Source organism: Mus caroli, unplaced genomic scaffold, assembly GCF_978045245.1.
Source record: "Mus caroli unplaced genomic scaffold, Mus_caroli_1 scaffold_1, whole genome shotgun sequence".
Lineage (NCBI taxonomy): Eukaryota > Metazoa > Chordata > Mammalia > Rodentia > Muridae > Mus > Mus caroli.
Genome location: NW_028227256.1, coordinates 136,763,372 through 136,789,532, shown reverse-complemented (window position 1 = coordinate 136,789,532; position 26,161 = coordinate 136,763,372). Strand labels below are relative to the sequence as shown.

Below are 26,161 nucleotides of genomic sequence, written 5' to 3'. Positions count from 1 at the left end.
CTAGATAGATCTTCTTACACAAAGGTCCTTATCATTAATTTTCCAATCATGATCTTCCTCAAGGCCCATCTAACAAATGAATTAGCTATAGTCCATTAAACAGCGAACAAGTGCACATCTGACCATTTCTCTTTTCAAACAAAATATATGACCATGTGTACTGTCTGATCTTCTGCCCATGGTACAGATTGACATCTTGACCCACATATACTTGCTCATCTATGTTCATTCCTGCCCTTCCACAATACATAGTGAATGCAAGCAACCTAAACGTTCTTCAAATGATGAGCAGATCATAAACATCCCTGGCATCAAAACTGCGCTACTGATTCATAATCATATGAATACAGTATGGGTACCACTTGGCGCAGGAGATTACTGCGGAGGGAAGGTCCAGCTTGACCGTTTCTGAGTTCCCTGTGCAACACACCTGATTTGTAAGAGGTTGGTATCTGACTCCAGCTAAAAACCAAAAATACTTAAGGCTCTGCCTCCCCTCCCCAAAAGATACCAAGAGCCACAGATGTGAGTTGTTATAATGCTCACGGGAGGAATCAGGTCAATGTCCACCCAAGTCAAGGTTAAAGGCCCACTCATCTATGGATGAAAAGAATCATTTGATCACCTCTGTTAAGCATTGCCTATTTAAACTTAATTAATAGGGGGGAGAGAGGTTGGAGACCTTGCTGTCGTAAGGGCAAGCCCTTCACTGCCTCCCACCCAAATAAAAAAGCCAACTGGCCTTGTACTAAAGAGCTGGTCTTAACCCCTTCTCACTGTTTCCCCTGCCTTTCACCCAAAATTGCGGAGGATTATCAGCTCAGTGTTATTTTAAATTTGTTTAGTTAAACTCAGCCAGGGTTCCAATGCCCTACTTAAAATGCAAACAGGTAGCTACCTATTCAGCACTAATTAGCATTATAAAGTCAGAGCCTATTCTGTTAAGTGGTTTACTAGGATAATAAAGACAGTCTTAGCCAAATACAGTTTACCATTAGAAAAGTTAGGGAATCCCACGGAAACAGGTTTTTTCTTTAGCCCTAAGAACTCAGGCAGAACTATTGAACATAGATAATTTTTCTGCCTCAGGCCACCCCCTTTTTTATTTTTGTTTTGTTAACTAATGGGAGGAAATGTGGCCTCCCTTCCCCCAGCCTGGAACCTGCTTACTCAAGGGTGGAGCTACCGGCTCATTCGTCCTGCCACGCCCACTGCTGGAACCTGCCATTGCTGCCTGGAGGCACACACGTGTTCGTCCTGCTACTGGACCCTGAGTTACTTGGGGGGATATTGGGTTCCCTCCCCCTTCCTTTATAACTGAGTGTCTGAAAATAGTAAAATTGAGCTTTGATCAGGATGTTGTCTTAGCTCCATTGTTTCTTCCGCCCCGTCTAGATTCCTCTCTTTTCAGCGAACTGCCATTCTCAGTTGAACCGTTCGTGTTGTGGACTGCGGGCAGGCCGCAACACCATTCAACTATAAAGAAAAGTGAAATCATAAACTTCTCAGGTAAATGAGCAAACCAGAACAGATTGTATGGTGTACGGTAACCCAGACACATGAAGACAAACTTCTCATGATCTCCCTTATTAGAGACTCCTAGCTCCAAATCTTCACATGCAAGTCTATACACCAAAGCAACTGCAGAGACGAGAAAGGTAAATATAGACCATTGCCAGAGTAGTAGGTTGGATGAGCAACAGAAAGAAGAATAGGATACAAATTATTTAGCAGGAGGAATAGGAAAAAGGAAATAGTGACATACTTAGGGAAGTGGAAGGAGAAAAACACAAGAGAAAGAATATTGAAATAGTGCATGGGAATGTCATAAGGAATCATATTATTAACTCCTCAATCAGAATAGTGTGTGTGTGTGTGTGTGTACACCTGCAGACAGACAGTTCTATATGTGAAGGCCCATATGTACAACCAAAACCATCTAACAAACAACAGTACTAGACAAGAGAAGCACTCTTCTAAGTTGTAGGTCAAGGTTGTCTAATAGAAGTCAAGATACTGATGACTGTTTCCATGACACTTTGTTGTCCCCAAGAGGAAGATCATTCCATATTGTGTATTCCATACCACAGGGCCCAAATGATCCTAAGCTGAATGTGTTCTGAAAATTCATACCTGGGGCCTACCATTCATTTTACTAGAAGTAGCCATGAAAGCTTACAAAGAAGAAAATCACCAACTGTCCTAACCAGCTATCATGCCTATACGAAGGCAAAAGAAATTTATTCTCTCCTCTTCCTTTCTACATAACAATATGACTGACAAGGAAACTTGGCACTAAGAATTGAATGCTAATACATTGCTCCATAAATGTAAAATGATTAACTTATTATTGTGAAATAATTGATTGAAAAAAATGTTTGTTTTGCTCCTCTTTTTTGAACTTTGGCATTTACCAAACTGGATGCTAGTAATACAGTGAAGTTCAATGTCATACACAACATTTTTAATGACAGAGTTCCCAGATGGACCACCACATCTGGAGCTTTAAGCTTGAGAACATGGGGTTCTGTAACATGTTGCTCTTATCCAATGTCCTCCTATCTGCATGGCTTTCTACTGCTAAAGTGGAAGGTAAGTGGAAGCAGATCTGGAACATGCAATTTCTAGTAAAATATTTTAACTCCTGTATGTCTATGAGAATATTTTAAATTATTTTAACTTTAGTAAAGAAGTAATAATAGAAACTAAATTATAAAATATTTAAATAAAAGCAGAAAAATATTGACAGTAAAAATAAATTTATTTTTGGAAATAGGTTCTGATAAGCAATAAGAGAGAAAAATTGAATAAAGTGATTTTCTTTGTTCTCTAATTTGAAAAGTGTGAATAGCCTCTAAATTATAATTTGGAGACAAAGAAGAAATTCATCTTATAAATGTGTAAATAGTACATGTAACAAGATTAATTTTCAAAATGAAATTTCACCTAAATAAATACAGCCATTGAACAGGACAAAGTTCCTGACAGACTCTAAATCTATCTAGGTCAATGTGGGATTGGTTTCATCTCTATAAATTGGATACCTTTTAATTTCATAGTTATTAAAATGAGTAACTTTTCCTATTTCAAACAAATTATATTTCAGCAAATGGACATGTCTTTAAGAAGATAAAAAAGAATTATGTTACTTTGTATGTGAGCCACCACAATGTTAACAATTTCTTACCTGATATCTCCAATGTATGTAGAAAGTTGGAGATCATGTTACCACTGTATTAACACTCTGTCTGAAGATGATTTAACAACCATCCTGAGTGATTCATAAAGACACTACATCCATGGGTTAGCAAATAATGCTTTAAAGATGGAGTAGAATTCTGGAATTTAGTCACTGTGCCAGAATCTGGTTTCATGGAGTACTTATGTTCCTATTTGTTGTTTGCTAATGAGTCCAGAAAATGAGGGGTGATTTATGGAATTCTTCAATCCTCACATTACATTTGTTTTAAGAGCCACCCTTTCTCATTTTGAATCATTTCAGAGATTTAAGCTCATTGTCTTTTGTTGTAACTTTGAATTCACTTTGAATTTTTTGTCATAGGAAAGCATTAATTCAATGAGAGAAAAGTCTATCTGTGAAATGACAAAATATTTGCTTTCAATTATTTTGTACTTGTATAACTTTGATATATTAATATAATTATATTGCTCTTTTTATTTCTACAAAACTGTCCCATAGTCTCTTCCTTGTTCTGTGACTCAGATTTTCTTTTTTTCCCTAATTATTGTTGCACACATATATCTATATCTATATACAAATATATCTACATATATGTCTAAATACAGTCTGCTTAGTCCATTCAATATGATTTTTAAATACTGTGTGGCTGATATTCCGTACAGTGTGGAGAATAATAGCCACACGTTTCCTTTTGAATGAGTGAGTTCACAAAGTATACAGCAAGAAAAGCAAAAGAACAAGTAATGAGTAAAATGTAGACAATTAGGTGACAAACAGACAGACTGAACGATGATAGACAAACAAACAGATGGAGAACATTATTTCAGGAGTTAAGATGTTCAACAAACACTTCTAGGGTAACTAACTTATGGCAGCTACCTTATGGTAGATATCTGGGCTTCCCCTCTTAAAGTCTTCCTGCATGATACTTCTTTTTTGTTTTTTATTACGTATTTTCCTCAATTACATTTCCAATGCTATCCCAAAAGTCCCCCATACCCCCCTACTTCCCTACACACCCATTCCCATTCTTTTGGCCCTGACATTCCCCTGTATTGGGGCATATAAAGTTTGCAAGTCAAATGGGCCTCTCTTTCCAGTGATGGGCGACTAGGCCATCTTTCCATACATATGCAGCTAGAGAAAAGAGCTCAGGGGTACTGGTTAGTTCATCATGTTGTTCCCCCTATAGGGTTGCAGATCCCTTTAACTCCTTGGGTACTTTTCTAGCTTCTCCATTGGGAGCCCTGTGATCCATCCAATAGCTGACTGTGAGCATCCACTTCTATGTTTGCTAGGCCCCGGCATAGTCTCACAAGATACAGCTATATCTGGGTCCTTTCAGCAAAATCTTGCTAGTGTATGCAATGGTGTCAGCGTTTGGAAGCTGTTTATGGGATGGATCCCTAGATATGGCAGTCTCTAGATGGTCAATCCTTTTGTCACACAAAACAAGTCCACACTTTGGTCTTCGTTCTTCTTCAGTTTCATGTGTTTTACAAATTGTATCTTATATCTCGAGTATACTAAGTTTCTGGGCTAATATCCACTTATCAGTGAGTACATATCATTTGAGTTCTTTTGTGATTGGGTTACCTCACTCAGGATGATGCCCTCCAGGTCCATCCATTTGGCTAGGAATTTCATAAATTCATTCTTTTTAATAGCTGAGTAGTACTCCATTGTGTAAATGTACCACAGGAAAAGAGATTCTTATCTCATACAATATATCGTGATTACAAGTTTCTACTTCCTCTATGCCTCTCAGTTGCTCCCTCTCTCCTCCCCCCATCTAGATCTATCTACTTTCTGTCAAAAAGAGTAGGCTTCTAAAACACAACAGGAAAACATAAATAAATAAAACAATACAATAATACTTAAACTATTGCATTGAATTTGGAATATGAGAACTATGGAAGGAAATTAACCCAAGAGAATGCACAAGAGTAAGAACACGATTCATTCACATATTTCGGAATCCCTTATAAACACTAAACTAACGCTATAATATATACACAGAGGATGTGGGACAGACCCATTCAGGGCCTATGTATGCATGATGCTTCAATCTACAGGACTTCATATTATATTTACTCAGTTGATTTGGAGGACCCTTTTCTCCTGGGATCTTTGTATGCCCTCGGGGTCTATATGTTCTTACTATTTCTGCAGGTTTTACTGAATTTTGAGGGAAGGGGTTTGATGGAAGACCCCATTTGGAGCCTAGTGTTTCAAGGTCTCTCTTTTCCACCCCAACCTTTCTACTTACCCCTTTCATATGTGTGTGTGTGTGTGTGTGTGTGTGTGTGTGTGTGTGTGTGTGTGTGTGAAATATGTAGCTGTTGGTATGTCGAATGGTTCCCACCTGTTGTAGAAGGAAACCACTCTGGTCATCACTGAAGAAAGTGTTGATTGACCAGTATAGCCAAATATAATTAGGAATAATTTTATTTCTTTTTTCAAGGCAAGTATTATTTGTTTTTATACTAGCTCATTGGACTCTAGTCTCTGGTTCTCAGTAACCCAAGAAATATTGAATATGAGTTTCATCTCATGCTGTGGGCCTTAAGTCAAATCAGATATTGATTGGTTAGACCAATAAGCCCAGTGCTACCATTGCCCTGTCATATTTGACAAACAGGACAGCATTGTGGATTAAAGGTTTGGGGTCTGGGTTGGTGAATATATGTTTCTTTTGGTAGCTTGCATCATTTATCACAGGGATGAATTTTATTAGTGTCCACCAGCTTATCCTTTCCCTGTTCAATGACTTCTGTGAGTGTTATCTTCACAAATGTGAACTTGGCAGCTTGGGGAAAAGAAGCGATTGCCTTGTCAATAGCCTGGGTTTTTAAGGGATTTCTTTGACCCCATTTGTCCAATAACTCAATCACATGTAAACCAATCCCAGGACTAAAAATTTTATTTGGTGACCAGAAATGGCCACTTGGGACTCCATGTTATCCATTATTTGGAGACTTCATTAGGAACACCTACATATATATATATAGGAATATTACACTGCAATAAATTTTCATACTCACCCTCAAATGATCCCCAATCCTATTTGTCTCTTTCTTCATGCTCTCCTCATCACCTCCTGTTCTCCTTGGCTTTGCACAAAATTCACGTGGAAAACCTATTTTATTTCCCCTCCAAAGGAGATTCATGGGTCCCCCTAGCCCTTTCCTTTATACTTAATTTCCATGGGCCTATGAATGATAGCTTAGTAATCATTTAATTGATGACTAATATCCACATATGAGTGAATATATAGCATATTTAACTTTCAGGGTCTGTGAAAATTTTGTTAGAATTTATATCTGTGTTGCATTGGATCTGTATATTACCTTTGATAGGATGCCAATGATACACATCGACGAGCATGGAAGTTCTTACGCAGGCTTCTGATATCTGATTCACTTTTTTGTTGAAAGAATTAAATATTTTATCATATAAAACTTTCACTTGCTTTATTAGAATTATTTCCACATAGTTAACATTGTGTAATGCTATAGTAAATGCTATTATTTCATTGACTTCTTTCTCAGTTCATTTATCATTGTATATATGGAAGCTGCTGCTTTTCTGAATTAATTTTATATACAGCCACTTTACTCAAAGAGCTTATCAGATATTCCCCTTGAGATTTTTTTGAGTCACTTACATATACTATTATACCACCTAGAAAGAAACATAATTTGACTTCTTTCTTCTAGTGTGTATCCCATGATCTCCATCAGTTGTCTTATCAATCTAGCTAAGACTTCAAGTACTATATTGAATAGATAGAGAAATCATGCACAGCCTTGTCTTATTCCAGATTTTAGTGGACTTGCTGTTCCCTCTAACCTGAGGCTGACTATTGTTTTGCTGTAACTGAGTTATCATGTTGATTTAGGCCCCTTTGGTCCCTAAACTCTCTAGAAAGTTTATCATGAAGGGGTGCTAGAATTTTGTCAGCCACTTAATGCGATGATGCTATGGTTTCTTTCTTTTAGTTTACTATTATAGTTACTATGACTACTGATATACACATGTTGAACCATCCTTGTCTCTCTCAGATGAAGCCCACTTGATGGCTTCATGGTGGATGATATGTTGGATGTGCTTTTCAATTCCGTTTGCAACTATTGTATTGAGTACACTTTAAATCTATATTCATAAGGGAAGTTGTTCTTTATTTCTCTTTCTTTCTTTATTTTTTATGTGATTTGGATGCCAGGGTAATGCTTGTCAAATCAAATGAATTCAGCAATGTTCCTTCTGTTTGTAGTTTCTGGAAAAGTATGAGTGTTGCAATTAACTCTTGTTTGAAAGAATGGTACAATTCTGCTCTAAAATCCTCTGAATTTGGGATTTTTTTGATTGAGGTATTTAAATGATTGTTTCTATTTCCATAGGGCTTATAGTTCTGTTTAACTTGTTTATCTGGTCTTGACTTAACATGGGGAAGTGGTACCTATGAAACAATTATACATTTCTTTCAGAGATTCCAGTTTGATGGGATATAGGTTTTTAACGTATGATGTTAGGAATCTCTGGATTTCCTTGATGTCTATTTTTTTGGCCCTTTCATTTCTGATTTTGTTAATTTGGATATCCTCTCTTTACCTTGTAGATAAATTGACATATGGTCTGTCAATCTTATTAAAAATTTTAAGAACCAAATTTTTGTTTCATTCAATCTTTGTATTGTTTTCCTTGTATTTATTGATTTCAGTACTGAATAGGTGGTCAGAGGAACATGAATCACAAAATTGTTTATTCCTTTCCAATTATTTCCTTTTGTTGTGATTTCTTCTTTTTGATCTAGAGCTTTCAGGTGTGTTGTTATGTTCCTAGTATGATATTTCTCCAGGTATTTTATATTTTAAATAGGCACGTCATGCTATAAACTTGACTCTAAGAACCACTTTCATTGTGTTTTTATTTTCATTGTATTCTAGAAAATCTTTAAATGCTTCCATAATTTCTGCCTTGAAACCTTTTTCACTCAGGAGAGTTGTTCTGTGTCTATGAGTTTAGAAGCTTTCTGTTTTTTCTGTTGTTGATATCATCTCTAATTAATGGTGTTCTCATAGAATGCAGGGTATTATTTCAATTTTCTTCTATCTGTTAAGATTTGTTTTATTACCAAGTATATGATCAATTTCAGAGGAAGTTCTGTGAGGTACTAAGAAGAAGGCATACTCTTTTGTGTTTGGGTGAAATATCTATAAATATTAAGTTCCTTTGAGTCATAACATCTGTTAATTCCAGTAATTCCCTACTTAGTATTTGTCTGGATAACCTGTCCATTGGTGAAAATGAGGTACTGAATTCTCCCACTATCACTGTGAATGAGTCTACTTTATTTAAGCTTTAATACCATTTCCTTTGCAAATGTTAAGAAATGAAAGATTATCTTTGTACTAGTAGTATTCTCTGTCTCTGTCTCTGTCTCACCCCTTCTCTCTCTGTCTGTCTCACTCCATCTCTCTGAGTCTCTCTCTGTCTTTCTCTCTCTCTGTGTCCCCCACTCTCTCTCTCTCTGCTCTCTCTCTCTCTCTGCTCTCTCTCTCTCTCTCTCTCTCTCTCTGTGTGTGTGTGTGTGTGTGTGTGTGTGTGTTTATGTGTTTGCTTGTTGAGATTATTTATCCATGTAATATTGTTAAATGTACTAGAACCTGGAAGAATTCAACATATAAATGAGGCAAAATAAAGAATCATGAAATTGCATCTTTATTCAGAATTGTAATAATTAATACCCTAAGGGATAATAAACATCATATGAGTAATGTTTGCATGAATCAAGCTTTAGGAAATTTCAAGGTCAAGTCAGAACTCATAAACTATGTGCCTCTCAGAGGAATATGAAGAATAATTTAAATAATTAATTGCATAAAAGCACAAACTGTAATGAGTAGCACCAAGTAAACTTGCTCCTTTGTGGAAGAACACAGAAACATATTCTAACAACAAGTCTATGTTTTGCAGAAATGAGGTCATAAGATGCTTTCTGTTCTCGTGAGCACTCAACTCTCCTCACAGGAATACATTCCTAGATTATGTACTAATAATTCTGTTATTTCATGGTTGTAGGTAACATCTTTAGGTTGGAGTTTTCCTTCTTGTACCTTCTACTAGAATGTAATGGCAGACAGATACTGCTTAAGTTTGTTGTATCATAGAATGTCTTATTTTCTCTGTCTATGATGCTTAAAGTGTTGTTGGATATAGTAGGACACCTGTAGTCTCTTAGAGTCTGCAGCAATCTGCACAGGCTCGCCTTACTGTAAGAGACTCCTTCTCCATCAAGAAGTTAGGTATCATTGTAATAGGGCTGCCATTATATGTTGCTAGCTCTGTTTCATTTGCAGCTTTTAATATTCTTTCATTGTATGTTTAGTGTTTTGACTATTATATGACAAGAGGACTTTATTTCCTAGTACAATTTATCTGATTTTCTATATAGTGCCTTTACTTTTACAATCATGTTCTTCTTTAGGTTAAGATAATTTCCTTCTATGTTGTTGTTCAAAATAATTTCTGTACCTCTGATATAGGTTTATTCTCCTTTCTCTATTCCTATTATTTTTAGATATGGTCTTTTCATAATGTCCCAGATACTCTCTAAGATTTGTGCCAGGAAATGTTAGACTTAACATTTTCCTTGTCTGATGTATCCATTTCTTGTATGTGTCTTCAACATCTGAAATTCTCCCATCCCATGTTAGTGAAACATGCCTCAGGAATTCATGTTCAAATCCCAATTGTTTTCCTGTATATAATTCCCTCAGTTTGGCTTTTCTTTATTGATTTTACTGCTATTTTTAGGTCTTGAACAGCTTTGTTCATTTTTTTCCACTTTATTTTGGCTTTTTCTAAATTTCTTCATTTCCTTTATTAAGACCTTTATCTTGTTTGTACAGGTTTTTTTTTTACCCTTTTTATTTGCTTGTATTCATATGCTTTCTTTTTTCTTTTTAATTTTCATTGGATATTTTCTTTGTTTACATTTTAAATATTATCCCATTTCTGGCTCCCCACCACCCCCATAAACCCCTTACTCCACCCCCCCACCCCACCTCAGTCTTATCTTACTCTTCAGCTATGTTAGAATAACAAGGTTTTTTTTTTTTTTTTTGGTTTTTCGAGACGGGGTTTCTCTGTGTAGCCCTGGCTGTCCTGGCACTCACTTTGTAGACCAGGCTGGCCTCGAACTCAGAAATCCGCCTGCCTCTGCCTCCCGAGTGCTGGGATTAAAGGCGTGCGCCACCACGCCCGGCCAATAACAAGGTTTTGTTGTGGTTAGGTTTCTCGGGTCTACTGAGACATACCATCCTGGCTGTTATTGGCTGTTTATTTATTTATTTATTTTATGCTGTCACCTAGGTTGTGCAATTTCAAAGAGCATAGGCTTATAAGCTGATTTCTGTTTTTGTCTTTATTTTGGTCTTTATTGCTTGTAGTTTTTATGTTGTTTTGTCTTTGTTCCTTGGTTTCTGTTTCCTCCCTGGATTTTAGAATAGTGTATTTGTATGTTGCCTAGAAGGAACTTTTCTGTGGAGATTATAAGTGGTGCCACTGGGGGTTCAATATATCATGTGTTTCTAGGTTTATGGAGATGACAGCTAGGAATGGGAACACATTAAGTGTCTGGGCAGAAGGAACAAGAGGAAAGAACATAGTATGTTCCACCAGGGTGTATTTATTTGGTCTCTGAATAGGTGCAGAGAGGAAAGTGATATTACTCCAAAAGGACTGCATTAGACGCAGTGATGAAATCAGTGGATTAGATCTGGAGAAACAGAAGGAAAGGTTACAATCTATGGTCAGTTTACATATTTCCCAGGTAGGAGTGAATTGTGGGTTAACAGGAAATGCTGCCTGAGTTGTGTTGTAGAATAAAAGAATGAGTAGAGGGCAGAAGTTTAGGAGGGGGAAGATCTCTGAGATGAATTGATGCACGGTGGATGGATGCTGCCACAAGCATTGTGCTGCAAAGCTGCTGATGAGAATCTGGAGTTGTATCTGGAAGAACAGGGGAGAAATGAATATCTTAGTCATCTCACCTGCTTCTATGACAAGAGTGACCTGTGTGTTAGCAGGGAAGTCCTGCAGGAATTAGGGGTCCTCAAAAAGGCAGCAAATATCAGTAACGAAGATAAGAGGTTTGGAAAAGGTGTTTTGTTTTGTTTTGTCATGTTTTTGTTGAGACAGGATCTTGTCCTGTAGCACTAGTTGTCATGGAACTCACTATGTAGATAATGTTGGCCTAAAATTACCGAGCTCTCTCTACCTCCCTCTGTCACCCCAGATAATGGAATTAAAGGCATGTTCTGCAACATCTAGCTCATCTATAGTTTATAAAGACCTTACAGTTTAATGTTTCTCAACCTTCCTAATTGCTGTGACAATTTAATACAGTTCCTTACATTTTGTTGGCCACCAACCATAAAATTATTTGATTGCTACTTTATAACTGTAATTTTGCTACTGTTATGAATTTTAATGTAAATATTTTTGGAGAACGAAGTTTACCAACAAGGTTGTGACCCAAATGTTAGAAGCCACTGTTGTAGTTGGTTTCTCCTCACTGTTCTTAAATATTGCTCCCCTGGCCATGACTACCACCTCAGCCTGTGTATTTGTCTCTACTATGAGAGGCTAATCTTGGATGTTAGCATTAGGAGGTTTTCCAAAGTATTTATTGTTTTAGGAAAGATGATCCATCCACTCAGTGGGATGGAGAGCTGTGTCTAGGAATCCATCAATAGTGCCAAAAAAGGACTCTGGTTTATTCATGTCTACCCATACAACAGTCATAGGCACAAGACTTGTATTCAATCAGTTCTTCAGGCTTAAACCATAGACTGATCTGCTTCTCAGCACTCTCCGCTGAATTATTGATATTCAGACCAACTTGAATGAAAAATTCCCCATGAATAGTGCCTGGTTTAGAATCAGCTGGATGGTTCTCTCCCAGCATCACTTGGCCAGTTTTCACCAGATTAAGCCCTTCCCAGACCATGGTCACCATGGGCCATGAGTTCATGTAGTTCACCATCCCAGGGAAGAAAGGATGGTTTTTCAGGTCAATGCAGTGGTGCTTTAGGTGATCTTCAGAATCCCAAAAGATCTTCACAGCCACCAGGAAGAACTCCTTCTGCTAGAAGTGCTTGATGATCCTTCTCACTAGGCTGCACTGCATGGCAGTGAAGGTACACTGCAGGTTGGCTCTATGGTCAAAAAGCCAGCAGGTCTGCTGGTGTCTGCGATGATTGATGGGAGCAAAAAGCAGCAATGAATTTATTAAACATCCTTTTAAAATAATAATATAAAAGGGAGTAAAGAGGGAAACTCAACTGGATTCACTGGTAATGTGTGCAGGATGATGGGGAGGAAAGCTGCATCAAGTATTCTGTAGGGATTCTACTGAAGATCCAGGAATGAGAACTTGGGATTGGATTCAGAGCAGAGGAGGAAGTGGTGATTGGTGAGGGCATTCAGTTAGTTTACGTGATTTTCTACCTTGATCACCTGGTATATTCACAGGGAATGCATCCTAATGCTAGAGACTATAAATAAGATGTGTTGAGTATAGAGAAGTTGGATTAGAAGATCTTTTTTATATGTTGGGGATGGGGTCAGAGAAGAGAGACAAGTGCATGGTTTCTGCTATAGAACTGAAGATGAGACTAGGAGACTGGATTTGGGGGAGGAGATAGAGAAGTGAAGTGATGCAGCCAGCCCTTATCTTCCCTTGTCTTCGTTAGTAACTTATAGCCTTATAGCATGTGCTGACCTCAAACTCACTCAGACTGCCCTGGCTTGAACTCAGGGAAGATACTCTTCTTTCAGACCTCAGAATGCTGAGATGTCAGACAAGTTACCATTGCATACTTCAAATACCTTCCTCTTTTTTTTATTAGATATTTTCTTTATTTACATTTGAAATGTTATCCCCTTTCCTAGTTTCCCCTCGAAAATCACCTATTCCCTCCCCCTCCCCCTGCTCCCCAACCCACCCACTCCCATTCCTGGTCCTGGCATTCCTCTACATTGGGGCATAGAGCCTTCACAGGACCAAAGACCTCTCCCCCCTACTAGGCCATCCTCTGCTACAAATATAGTTAGAGCCACAGATTCCACCATGTGTTTTCTTTAACTTGTGGTATAGTTCCAAGGAGCTCTGAGGGTATTGGTTAGTTCTATGGGGCTTCAGTTCCCTTCAGCTCTCTGAGATTCCTCTGACTCCTTCATTGGGGACCTTGTGCTCAGTTCAATGAATGACTGTGAGAATCCACTTCTATATTTGCCAGGCACTGGCAGAGTCTCACAGGAGACAGCTCAAATACTTTTTAAGTAACTCTCCATGGAAATAAAGTCTTCAAATAACACTATGAATTGCATACAATAATACTATACCTTGGACTACTTTTTCCTAGCATAGCAATGTTACCACCAGTCCAAAAATTAACAACCAAAACAATACAGTCTAATTCGGAATGGATAGCTGCACATTTATAAATGTCAACTTCTGAGCTCTCTCTCCAAGATTTTGGAAAATCTGAGAAGAAACATGAATCCTTCTTTATAAGTTTAGCAGAATCAAGCACTGACTCCACTTTATCACAGTGTCCTCCAAGTTAGTCCTAATTTTCAATCAGAACCTCTCATCCATTCATAATTCTTCGCACCCTGTGTTCAAGTGCAGTAGGTCACAGATGTTCAGAATTTGTTCTAGATTTCATAGATGTCTTCACTGTAACAAGGCTGTTTTACATGCGTATGAATTTAACCCACATGAGCTCTGAGGCAGTCCCTCCCATTGCCTGGTTATCTGGATTCATCAGAAGGTTGTTGTCAACCTCATAAGTGGAGCCTGATGAGATGGTCCCCTTCACACTTTCTCCTCTGCTGGACATTGTCCTCCTTAAACAAACTGCTCTCACAGTGTCCATGTGATGTAGCCCACTGTCCCTGCCATTACTACAGTGATCTTTCTCCCACAGTGTTTCTATCGTATCTTTCATGACTTTCAGTCATGGTTTATGATTTTGAAGTGAGACTATTAGCAAAATATGTCTATTTAGTGTTTTCATCTGTTTTGCTGTCGGTTTTAGTGTTAGATACTAATATCACATGTGAAGAGTTTTTCAAACACTTTTGGAATTATTTTTTATCAGATATTTTTTTCATTTACATTTCAAATGCTATCCCCACAGCCTCCAATAGCCTCCCAGCCTCTCCTTGCTCCTCAACCCATCCACTCCCACTTCCTGGCCCTGGTGTTCCCTTGTACTGGGTCGGACATATGATCTTCACAACCCCAAGTGCCTCTCCTCCCATTGATGGCCGACTAGGCCATCCTTTGCTACAATTGCAACTAGAGACACAGCTCTGGGGGGTACTGGTTAGTTCATATCATTGTTTCTCCTATAGGGTTGCAGACCCCTTAGCTCCTTGGGTACTTTCTCTAGCACCTTCATTAGGGGCCCTTTGTTCTATCCAATAGATGACTGTGAGCATCCACTTCTGTATTTGCCAGGCACTGGCATAGCCTCAGAAGAGAGAGCTATATCAATTGGCATATTCAATAGTGTCTGGGTTTGGTGGTAGTATATGGGATTGATTCCATGATGGGGCAGCCTCTGGATGGTCCTTCCTTCCATCTCAGCTCTTAACTTTGTCTCTATAACTCCTTCCATGGGTATTTTGTTCCCCATTCTAAGAAGGAGTGAAGTATCCACACTTTGGTCTTCCTTCTTGAGTTCCATGTGTTTCGCAAATTGTATCTTGGATATTCTAAGTTTCTGGGCTAATATCTGCTTATCAGTGAGTGCATATCATGTTTGTTCTTTTGTGATTGGTTTACCGCACACAGGATGATTATTAAATATACATAGGAATCTCTGAATATTCTGTCAGCTTTATATCTCTTTTTGACACCAAGATACCCTGGCAATAATTTCTCCTCTACCATTGGGTTAATTCTTTTGTATTTTAATTTCTTTGTATAACATAATATATATTGAGAAAAAAAGATGTTTAAAACCAAACCAAAATGTAAATTTACAAAGCACCCATGCTTTCTCTTGAAATCCTTTAAACGTTCAAGAATTAAATGAGCAGCTGGAGGTAGACTACCAAATACGAACATTAGCTGCTCTTACAGGGGACCTGGACTTAGTTCCCTGCTCTCATGTTCCAGTTTAAAAAAAAAATGATTTCCCCCTAGAATCCTCTGCATCTCTAGTCTGAAGATTCTACTGCTATCTTCTGACATCTCAGGGCATTATGCTTGTGGGTGGTGTCCACACACAAGTTCAGGAAAACATTGGTAGTGAGATTAAAAATAAATAAAAAAATCACTATGATGGATTTTCAGCTTGGCTCTTGTTCTTGCTGAAAAAAAGATAGCAGTCAGGTTTACTTACAAAAATATGTTCATAGACATCAATTGATAACATTGTTGGAATGGAAAACAAGGAAACATTCTCCCCTAGAATTACAACAATAAAATGGTGTTTTATTTCCCTATTGTCATTATAGTTTTTTTTTCTATGACTGTCATGACAGATTACCACAAAATTAGTGGTGGAAAGTAAAAAATTTTCTGCTTGCACTGTTGGAGAACAGAGAACCAAACATAATATCACAGGACTAGAAAATATTGTACTAGTTTCTTTATTTATTCCATAAGGGACCCATTCACAGGCCTATTCCCTGTTGCAAAATTCTACTTGGTTTGGTGGCTGAGGACCATCTACCTCCAACTTCAAGTTCAATAGTGTGTTGTATTTTAGCATTTCCCTTCAATCTCTCTGCAGCCATCATTGCCTTTCCTACCGTCAATGGAGACAAGGCTAAAAATTCCTATCTCAAAATCATTAATTACAATTCTAAAGTTACTTTGACATACAAAGTATCTTTAATGGTAATTGTGGCTTAAAATGGAACATCAGTTGTATACACCATTGATCCTATAAAAATAATTAACAGCAAAAGAAGCAGGCTTGTTAATTTTCAATGTTCTAAACTGAAAATAGTTTTTTTATGCATATTCTTTTTATAATTATTCATTTCCCACTTTCACCCAGATCCTTCTAATCTCCAGTATTCCTTTCTTCTCGTTCTCTCTCTCTCTCTCTCTCTCTCTCTCTCTCTCTCTCTCTCTCTGTGTGTGTGTGTGTGTGTGTGTCTGTGTCTGTGTGTGTGTCTTTCTAAACAACCCCACAGACAAACACAAACACTTTCCCATTAGAAAAAAACAGGTAAATAAACTGATAATAATTTTAAATGATTTAAAATTTATAGAAGTGGAAGAGGAGATCTTGGAAATCAATAAAAACTAGAGGATTTTGTGTTATGCTCATTCAGAACAGGTGCAAAATTGTTAAAGATATTGATCAACAGTCTGAGTAGACTTCATAAACACTGTGATAAATGATCCAACAATCACTGCTGATGCAGCCACTACCTGCTTCTGGAAAGTGTAAGATGTCAGACGAGGCTAATTTAGGTACTAACCACCTCAAGTGATTGTATACTTTAAGGAATATTACATGCATTTCAAGAATCCTGTATAAAAGGGGTAAATATATTCACCTGTGCCCACTGGAAGTTGGAGATTGGGTAAAAGTCTGAGAACTGAGGTAAAGATATTCCTACTCTGAACCATGCCTACTTTTGTTACTTTTTTTAAAACTTTTTTTAACTTCTTGATGTCCTATGAAAAGTATGATTCTCAAAATTGTTAAAGAAGAACATTTAGTATAAAAAGAATTACCATTTTTAAAATATGTAAAATTCTTGAAAATGTTCTCTCATACAATTAAAAACTAAAACAAATGAGGAAGCTTAAAGAAATTTGTTTTTATTTGTATCTGTTGAACTAACTTTTAATATATTGCATGAAGTTTAGCTAAGGATTTTTCTATCTTGTTGATTTTCTCAAAGAACTAACTCTTGTTTACATTGATTCTTGTCAGAGACTGAGTGGTAAGTCAAAGATACTTGCCTTAGGACCAGCAGCAAAGATATATGGAAACAGCCAAGATCTCACTATCTCCTTCAAAGGCATAGACCCAATCTGGCTTTCTTCTCAGCCTTGGACTTTGTGCTCTGCTTGGCCCCAAAATAACTATGACAATCTGTTCTAATCCTCTGGCTCCTCCTGTCTTCACTTGTGACTTACTTGTTTTGTCTCTACAACCTGTCCCAGGTAAACTCTCCCCTAGCTTCTTTCTCTCTGACGCTCTCTCTTAAGTAGCCTCTCTTTTCTCTTTGTTGTCATGAGAGTTGAGCATATCCTATTCTGTCAAATCTTTCTCTGTTTTATCAAGTTGTCTGAAACTCATTTTGACATCTCTTTCAAACATGAATGTTTCCTTCTACAAACTAACATTACCTTCATTGTTTTCAATTAAAGGTGTGTGATACAGGCTTGTCTGTAATCCAACCAGAGGGATTAAAGGTCTGGACTGAAACTGAGTCACAATACAAATTGAATCAAGATTTTCCTGTAAAGAACAATATCTTGGAATTCATAATGTTGCCAAAAATCCTATAATTGATTGGCTGTGGGTCTCTGCATCTGTTTCCATTAGTTTCTGGCGAAGCCTCTCTGATGATGACTGGGCTGGGTACCAATAAATGAGAAAAGCAGAATATCATTAGGCATTATTGTATTGACTTATATTTTCTTTACCAGTAATGTTTGGTTTTATTCTAGGTCTCTGATCCATATAGCCACTGGTTTCTGGTCCTCAGTGCCAGGTGTGAGTGTGACTCTTGTGGCACGGGTTTTAAGCAGTACCTGTCATTGGTGAGCCACTCCCAGAATTCCTATGCCACCTTTACCCCAGCACATCATGCTGGCAAGACAAATTGTAGGTTGAAGGTTTTTATGTGTGATTTGGTGTCTTTAACCCCTTACAGGATTATGTCCTGTTTTCATTACTGACTTTGTTAGTTTCTATATTCTCTCTGCCTTTTACTTAGTTTGGCTAAAGGTTTGTCTATCTTGTTGATTTTCTCAAAGAACCAACTCTTGTTTTCATTGATTCTTTGTACTGTTCTCTTTGTTTCTATTTCATTTATTTCAGCCCTATAATGTTTCTTGTCCCCAAGCTTACTTATTTTCTGCTGTCTACTCCTCTTCCAGAGCTTTCAGGTGTGCTGCTAAGTCACTAGAATGAGATATTTCTGATGTCTTTATGAAGGCACTTAGTGCTATGACCTTTTGCCTTGACATCATTTTCATAGTGTCTAATATGTTTGGAATTCTGTGCCTTCATTTACATTGAATACTAGAAGCGTTCAATTATTTATTTCTTTTTTGACCCTGTGGTCATTCAAAAGAGCATTATTCAGATTCCATGACTTTATGGGATTTCTGTTGTTGTCGAAGTTCAGCTTTAATCCCTGTAGTCTGAGAAGATATCAGGCATTATTTCAATTTTCTTGTGTGTTGAGACTAGCTTTGTTACTGACTTTATTGTCTGTTGTAGAGGAAGTTCTGTGAGGTGTTGAGCAAAGATAAATTCTTCTGAGTTTAAGTGAAATGTTAAGGCTATTTGATTCATATCTCTCGGTTCTTTTTTCTTTTTTTTTTCCTGTTACTTTTTTCGTCTGGATGACCTGTACATTGGTAAGAGTGGGGTGTAAAAGTCTTTGACTATTAATGTATGGTGCTCAATATGAGTTATGTAAAATTTTAGTTTGTTTCTTTTATATTTTTTATGAGTGTAAGTGTCCTTGCATTTGGAGCACATGTTCAAAATAGAGATGTCATATTCATGAAATACTCTATTTGATTATTATGAAGCTTTTTCTGTACCACTAATGATTATTTTGTGGTGAATTCTATTTTGTTAGATTTAGAATGGCAAAATGATCTTGTTTCTTGGGTCCACTTGCTAGGAAAATCTGTTTCTAGAATTTTACTATGGAGTAACAACCATTTCTGAGGTTGAGATATATTTCTTGTATGCAGGAAAAGGGAGGATAATATTTTCTCATCCATTCTGTTAGCCTGTGCCATTTTTATTGGATAATGAAACCATTGACATTGAGAGTTATCAGTAACCATGATTGCTAATTCTTATTATTTTGATGGTGGTGGTGGTTATGTGTGTGTGTGTGTGTGTGTGTGTGTGATTGTGTGTGTGTTTCTTCATTTGCTCATGTGAGATTATTTATTGACTACGATGTAGATGAGCTGCTTGTATTAAAGCAGACCTTATTTATTAATTGGTTTTAGTTGATCTCCTTGGCTGGAGTTTTCTTTCTAGTAATTTTTGTAGGGCTCAGCTCTAGATAGATATTGTTTAAATTTGTCATTCTCATGGTGTATCTTGTTTTCTCCTTCTATGCTTATCAAGTATTTTTATGACCTCTCTAGTCTGGGACGAAACTGTGGTCTTTTAAAGTACTTCCAGGGTCTACTTCCTTTCAGAGTTTCCATTATGAAGTCAGGTATATTCTGACAGGGTTGCCTTTATATTTTACTTGCTCTCACATCTTTCAGTATTCATTTTTTTCGTTTGTTTGTTTTGAATATTTAGTATTTTGATTACTACTTTGACAGGATTTTCCTTTTTTTCCCCATCTATTGTTAAGTCAACTTATTTTTTTAAGTGTTAGGATTTCCATTTTTTTAAATTTTTAATATTTTTATTACATATTTTCCTCAATTACATTTCCAATGCTATCCCAAAAGTCCCCCATAGTGCTCCCCACTTCCCTACCCACCCATTCCCATTCTTTTGGACTTGGCATTCCCCTATATTGGGGCATATAAAGTTTGCAAGTCCAATGGGCCTCTCTTTCCATTGATGGCCGACTAGGTCATCTTTCGATACATATGCAGCTAGAGACAAGAGCTCCGGGGTTCTGGTTAGTACATCATGTTATTCCAACAATAGGGTTGCAGATCCCTTTAGCTCCTTGGGTACTTTCTCTAGCTTCTCCATTGGGAGCCCTGTGATACATCCAACAGCTGACTGTGAACATCCACTCCTGTGTTTGCTAGGCCCCAGCATCGTCTCACAAGAGACAGCTATATTTGGGTCCTTTCAGCAAAATCTTGCTAGTGTATGCAATGGTGTCAGCGTTTAGAAGCTGATTATGGGATGGATCCCTGGATATGGCAGTCTCTAAATGGTCCATCCTTTCATCACAGCTACGAACTTTGTCTCTGTAACTCCTTCCCTGGGTGTTTTGTTCCCAATTCTAAGAAGGTGCACAGTGTCCACACTTTGGTCTTCATTCTTCTTGAGTTTCATGCGTTTAGCAAATTGTATCATATATCTTGGGTATCCTAAGTATTGGGCTAATATCCACTTATCAGTGAATACATATTGTGTGAGTTCTTTTGTGATTGTGTTACTTCACTCAAAATGATGCCCTCCAGGTCCATCCATTTGGCTAGGAATTTCATAAATTCATTCTTTTTAATAGCTGAGTAGTACTCCATTGTGTAAATGTACCATAATTTCTGTATCCATTCCTCTGTTGAGGGACATCTGGGTTCTTTCCAGCTTCTGGCTATTATAAATAGGGCTGCTATGAACATAGTGGAGCATGTGTCCTTTTTACCGGTTGGGACATCTTCTGGATATATGCCCAGGAGAGGTATTGCTGGATCCTCCGGTAGTACTATGTCCAATTTTCTGAGGAACCGCCAGACTGATTTCCAGAGTGGTTGTACAAGCTTGCAATCCCACCAACAATGGAGAAGTGTTCCTCTTTCTCCACATCCTCGCCAGCATCTACTGTCACCTGAATTTTTGATCTTAGCCATTCTGACTGGTGTGAGGTGGAATCTCAGGGTTGTTTTGATTTGCATTTCCCTGATGATTAAGGATGTTGAACATTTTTTCAGGTGCTTCTCTGCCATTCGGTATTCCTCAGGTGAGAATTCTTTGTTCAGTTCTGAGCCCCATTTTTTAATGGGGTTATTTGACTTTCTGGAGTCCACCTTCTTGAGTTCTTTATATATATTGGATATTAGTCCCTTATCTGATTTAGGATAGGTGAAGATCCTTTCCCAATCTGTTGGTGGTTTTTTTGTCTTATTGATGGTGTCTTTAGCCTTGCAGAAGCTTTGTAGTTTCATGAGGTCCCACTTGTCAATTCTCGATCTTACAGCACAAGCCATTACTGTTCTATTCAGGAATTTTTCCCCTGTGCCCATATCTTCAAGGCTTTTCCCCACTTTCTCCTCTATAAGTTTCAGTGTCTCTGGTTTTATGTGAAGTTCCTTGATCCACTTAGACTTGACCTTAGTACAAGGAGATAGGAATGGATCGATTCCCATTCTTCTACATGTTAACAACCAGTTGTGCCAGCACCATTTGTTGAAAATGCTGTCTTTCTTCCACTGGATGTTTTTAGCTCCCTTGTCGAAGATCAAGTGACCATAGGTGTGTGGATTCATTTCTGGGTCTTCAATTCTATTCCATTGGTCTATTTGTCTGTCACTATACCAGTACCATGCAGATTTTTATCACAATTGCTCTGTAGTAGAGCTTTAGGTCCAGCATGGTGATTCCACCAGAGGTTCTTTTATCCTTGAGAAGAGTTTTTGCTATCCTAGGTTTTTTGTTATTCCAGATGAATTTGCAGATTGCACTTTCTAATTCGTTGAAGAATTGATTTGGAATTTTGATGGGGATTGCATTGAATCTGTAGATTGCTTTTGGCAAGATAGCCATTTTTACAATGTTGATCCTGCCAATCTATGAGCATGGGAGATCTTTCCATCTTCTGAGATCTTCTATAATTTCTTTCTTCAGAGACTTGAAGTTTTTATTGTACAGATCTTTCACTTCCTTAGTTAGAGTCACGCCAAGATATTTTATATTATTTGTGACTATTGAGAAGGGTGTTGTTTCCATAATTTCTTTCTCAGCCTGTTTATTCTTTGTGTAGAGAAAGGCCATTGATTTGTTTGAGTTAATTTTATATCCAGATACTTCACCGAAGCTGTTTATCAGGCTTAGGAGTTCTCTGGTGGAATTTTTAGGGTCATTTATATATACTATCATATCATCTGCAAAGAGTGATATTTTGACTTCATCTTTTCCAATTTGTATCCCTTTGATCTCCTTTTGTTGTTGAATTGCTCTGGCTAGGACTTCAAGTACAATGTTGAATAGGTATGGAAAAAGTGGACAGTCTTTTCTAGTCCCTGATTTTAGAGGGATTGCTTCAAGCTTCTCACCATTTACTTTGATGTTGGCTACTGGTTTGCTGTACATTGCTTTTATCATGTTTAGGTATGGGCCTTGAATTTCTGATCTTTCCAAGACTTTTATCATGAATGGGTGTTGGATCTTGTCAAATGCTTTTTCCACATCTAACGAGATGACCATGTGGTTTTTGTCTTTGAGTTTGTTTATATACTGGATTACGTTGATGGATTTCCGTATATTGAACCATCCCTGCATCCCTGGGATTCAACCTACTTGGTCAGGATGGATGATTGTTTTGATGTGTTCTAGGATTCGGTTAGCAATAACTTTATTGAGGATTTTTGCATCAATATTCATAAGGGATATTGGTCTGAAGTTTTCTATCTTTGTTGGGTATTTTTGTGGTTTAGATATCAGAGTAATTGTGGCTTCATAGAATGAGTTGGGTAGAGTACCTTCTGTTTCTATTTTGTGGAATAGTTTGTGAAGAACTGGGATTAGATCTTCTTTGAAGGTCTGATAAAACTCTGCACTAAACCCATCTGATCCTGGGCTTTTTTTAGTTGGGAGACTATTAATGACTGCTTCTATTTCTTTGGGGGATATAGGGCTGTTTAGATCATTAACCTGATCTTGATTCAACTTTGGTACCTGGTATCTGTCTAGGAACTTCTCCATTTCATCCAGGTTCTCCAGTTTTGTTGAGTATAGCCTTTGGTAGAAGGATCTGATGGTGTTTTAGATGTCTTCAGGATCTGTTGTTATGTCTCCTTTTTCATTTCTGATTTTGTTAATTAGGATGCTTTCCCTGTGCCCTCTAGTGAGTCTGGCTAAGGGTTTATCTATCTTGTTGATTTTCTCAAAGAACCAGCTCCTTGATTGGTTGATTCTTTGAATAGTTTTTCTTGTTTCCACTTGGTTGATTTCGCCCCTGAGTTTGATTATTTCCTGCCCTCTACTCCTCTTGGGTGATTTTGCTTCCTTTTGTTCTAGTGCTTTTAGGTATGTTGTCAAGCTGCTAATGTGTGCTCTCTCTAGTTTCCTTTTAGAGGCACTCAGAGCTATGATTTTTCCTCTTAGAAATGCTTTCATTGTGTCCCATAAGTTTGGGTAAGTTGTGGCTTCATTTTCATTGAACTCTAAAAAGTCCTTAATTTCTTTCTTTATTCCTTCCTTGACCAAGGTATCATTGAGAAGAGTGTTGTTCAGTTTCCACGTGAAGGTTGGCTTTCTATTATTTATTTTGTTATTGAAGATCAGCCTTAGTCCATGGTGATCTGATAGGATGCATGGGACAATTTCAATATTTTTGTATCTGTTGAGGCCTGTTTTGTGACCAATTATGTGGACAATTTTGGAGAAGGTACCATGAGGTGCTGAGAAGAAGGTATATCCTTTTGTTTTAGGGTAAAATGTTCTGTAGATATCTGCCAGATCCATTTGATCCATAACTTCTGTTAGTTTCACTGTGTCCCTGTTTAGTTTCTGTTTCCATGATCTGTCCATTGGTGAAAGTGGTGTGTTGAAGTCTCCCACTATCATTGTATGAGGTGCAATGTGTGCTTTGAGATTTACTAAAGTTTCTTTAATGAATGAGGCTGCCTTTGTATTTGGAGCATAGATATTCAGGATTGATAGTTCCTCTTGGAGGATTTTACCTTTGATGAGTATGAAGTGCCCCTCCCTGTCTTTTTTGATGACTTTGGGTTGGAAGTCAATCTTATCAGATATTAGAATGGCTACTCCAGCTTGTTTCTTAATACCATTTGCTTGGAAAATTGTTTTCCAGCCTTTCATTCTGAGGTAGTGTCTATCTTTTTCTCTGAGATGAGTTTCCTGTAAGCAGCAAAATGTTGCGTCTTGTTTGTGTAGCCAGTTTGTTAGTCTATGTCTTTTTATCGGGGAGTTGAGTCCATTGATATTAAGAGATATTAAGGAAAAGTAATTGTTGTTTCCTGTTATTTTTGTTGTTAAAGTTGGCATTCTGTTCTTGTGGCTGTCTTCTTTTAGGTTTGTTGAGGGATTACCTTCTTGTTGTTTCTAGGGCGTGGTTCCTGTCCTTGTATTGTTTTTTTTTTTTTCTGTTATTATCCTTTGAAGGGCTGGATTCGTGGAGAGATAATGTGTGAATTTGGTTTTGTTGTGGAATACTTTGGTTTCTCCATCTATGTTAATTGAGAGTTTGGCTGGGTATAGCAGCCTGGGCTGGAATTTGTGTTCTTTTAGTGTCTGTATAACATCCGTCCAGGATCTTCTGGCTTTCATAGTCTCTGGTGAAAAATCTGGTGTAATTCTGATAGGCTTGCCTTTATATGTTACTTGGCCTTTTTCTCTTACTGCTTTTAGTATTCTATCTTTATTTAGAGCATTTGTTGTTCTGATTATTATGTATCGGGAGGTATTTCTTTTCTGGTCCAGTCTATTTGGAGTTCTGTAGGCTTCTTGTATGTTCATGAGCATCTCTTTCTTTAGATTTGGGAAGTTTTCTTCTATAATTTTGTTGAAGATGTTTGCTGGTCCTTTGAGTTGAAAATCTTCATTCTCATCCACTCCTATTATCCGTAGGTTTGGTCTTCTCATTGTGTCCTATATTTCTTGGATGTTTTGAGTTAGGATCTTTTTGCATTTTACATTTTCCTTGATTGTTGTGCCGATGTTCTCTATGGAATCTTCTGCACCTGAGATTCTCTCTTCCATCTCTTGTATTCTGTTGCTGATGCTCGTATCTATGGTTCCAGATTTCTTTCCTAGGGTTTCTATCTCCAGTGTTGCCTCATTTTGGGTTTTCTTTATTGTGTCTACTTCCCTTTTTAGGTCTAGTATGGTTTTGTTCATTTCCATCATCTGTTTGGATGTGTTTTCCTGTTTTTCATTAAGGACTTCTACCTGTTTGATTAGGTTATCCTGTTTTTGTTTAAGGATTTGTAACTCTTTAGCAGTGTTCTCCTGCAATTCTTTAAGCGATTTTTGTGCTTCCTCTTTATTGTCTTCTACCTGTTTACCAGTGTTCCTTTGTATTTCTTTAAGTGTGTTATTAAAGTCCTTCTTGAAGTCCTCTACCATCATCAGGAGATATGCTTTTAGATCCGTGTCTACCTTTTCCCGTGTGTTGGGGTGCCCTGGACTGGGCGAAGTGGGAGTGCTGGGTTCTGATGATGGTGAGTGGTCTTGGTTTCTGTTAGTAAGATTATTACGTTTACCTTTCGCCATCTGGTAATCTCTGGGGTTAGTTGTTGTCGTTGTCACTGTTTAAAGATTGGAGCAGAAGCTGTGTTCCACTCACCAGCAGTCTCAAAATCCTGTGGCGGGGGTCGTGGGTAGCTGGCAGTACCCCGGTGCTGGTCCAGCCAGAAGAGGCCTGTGGTCCTACTCAGGCCGGTTTCTGCTTCCCTAACTAATGCAGTCTCAGGTCCCGCGCGCAATTGGATTGGAGCAGAAGCTGTGTTCCACTCACCAGCAGTCTCAAAATCCTGTGGCGGGGGGTCGTGGGTAGCTGGCGGGTGTCAGCTGACCCTGCGCTCTAGCTACCCCGGTGCTGATCCGGCTGGATGAGGCCTGTGGCCCTACACTGGCCGGTTTCTGCTTCCCTAACTAATGCAGTCTCAGGTCCTGCGCGCAATTGGATTGGAGCAGAAGCTGTGTTCCACTCACCAGAAGTCTTGTCAACTTATATTAATAGCAGAATTAATGTGTGTGTCTGAACTCAGATCTTGTGACATCCTTGCCCTGGGCTTTTGAGTAGCTTTAAAATTACAAGTGTGGTATCTGTGTA

The 26,161-nt window shown here is 37.9% G+C and overlaps 1 protein-coding gene across 4 annotated transcripts in view; it reads left to right on the top strand.

The window, feature by feature from the left end:
• Nucleotides 1-658: 658 nt before the first annotated feature.
• Nucleotides 659-26,161, top strand: part of LOC110288152 (complement factor H-like) — a 123,712-nt gene continuing 98,209 nt past the window's right edge. For 2 of the 4 annotated variants that reach the window (XM_085841621.1, XM_085841622.1), the window contains exon 1: nucleotides 1,544-2,592. In XM_085841621.1, coding sequence (XP_085697747.1) covers nucleotides 2,484-2,592 — 109 coding nt within the window. In that variant the 5' untranslated portion in view covers nucleotides 1,544-2,483. Of the gene's footprint in view, nucleotides 1,510-1,542; nucleotides 2,593-26,161 lie in introns of those variants that run through there. The other 2 variants (XM_085841626.1, XM_085841630.1) reach the window with 2 other exon arrangements.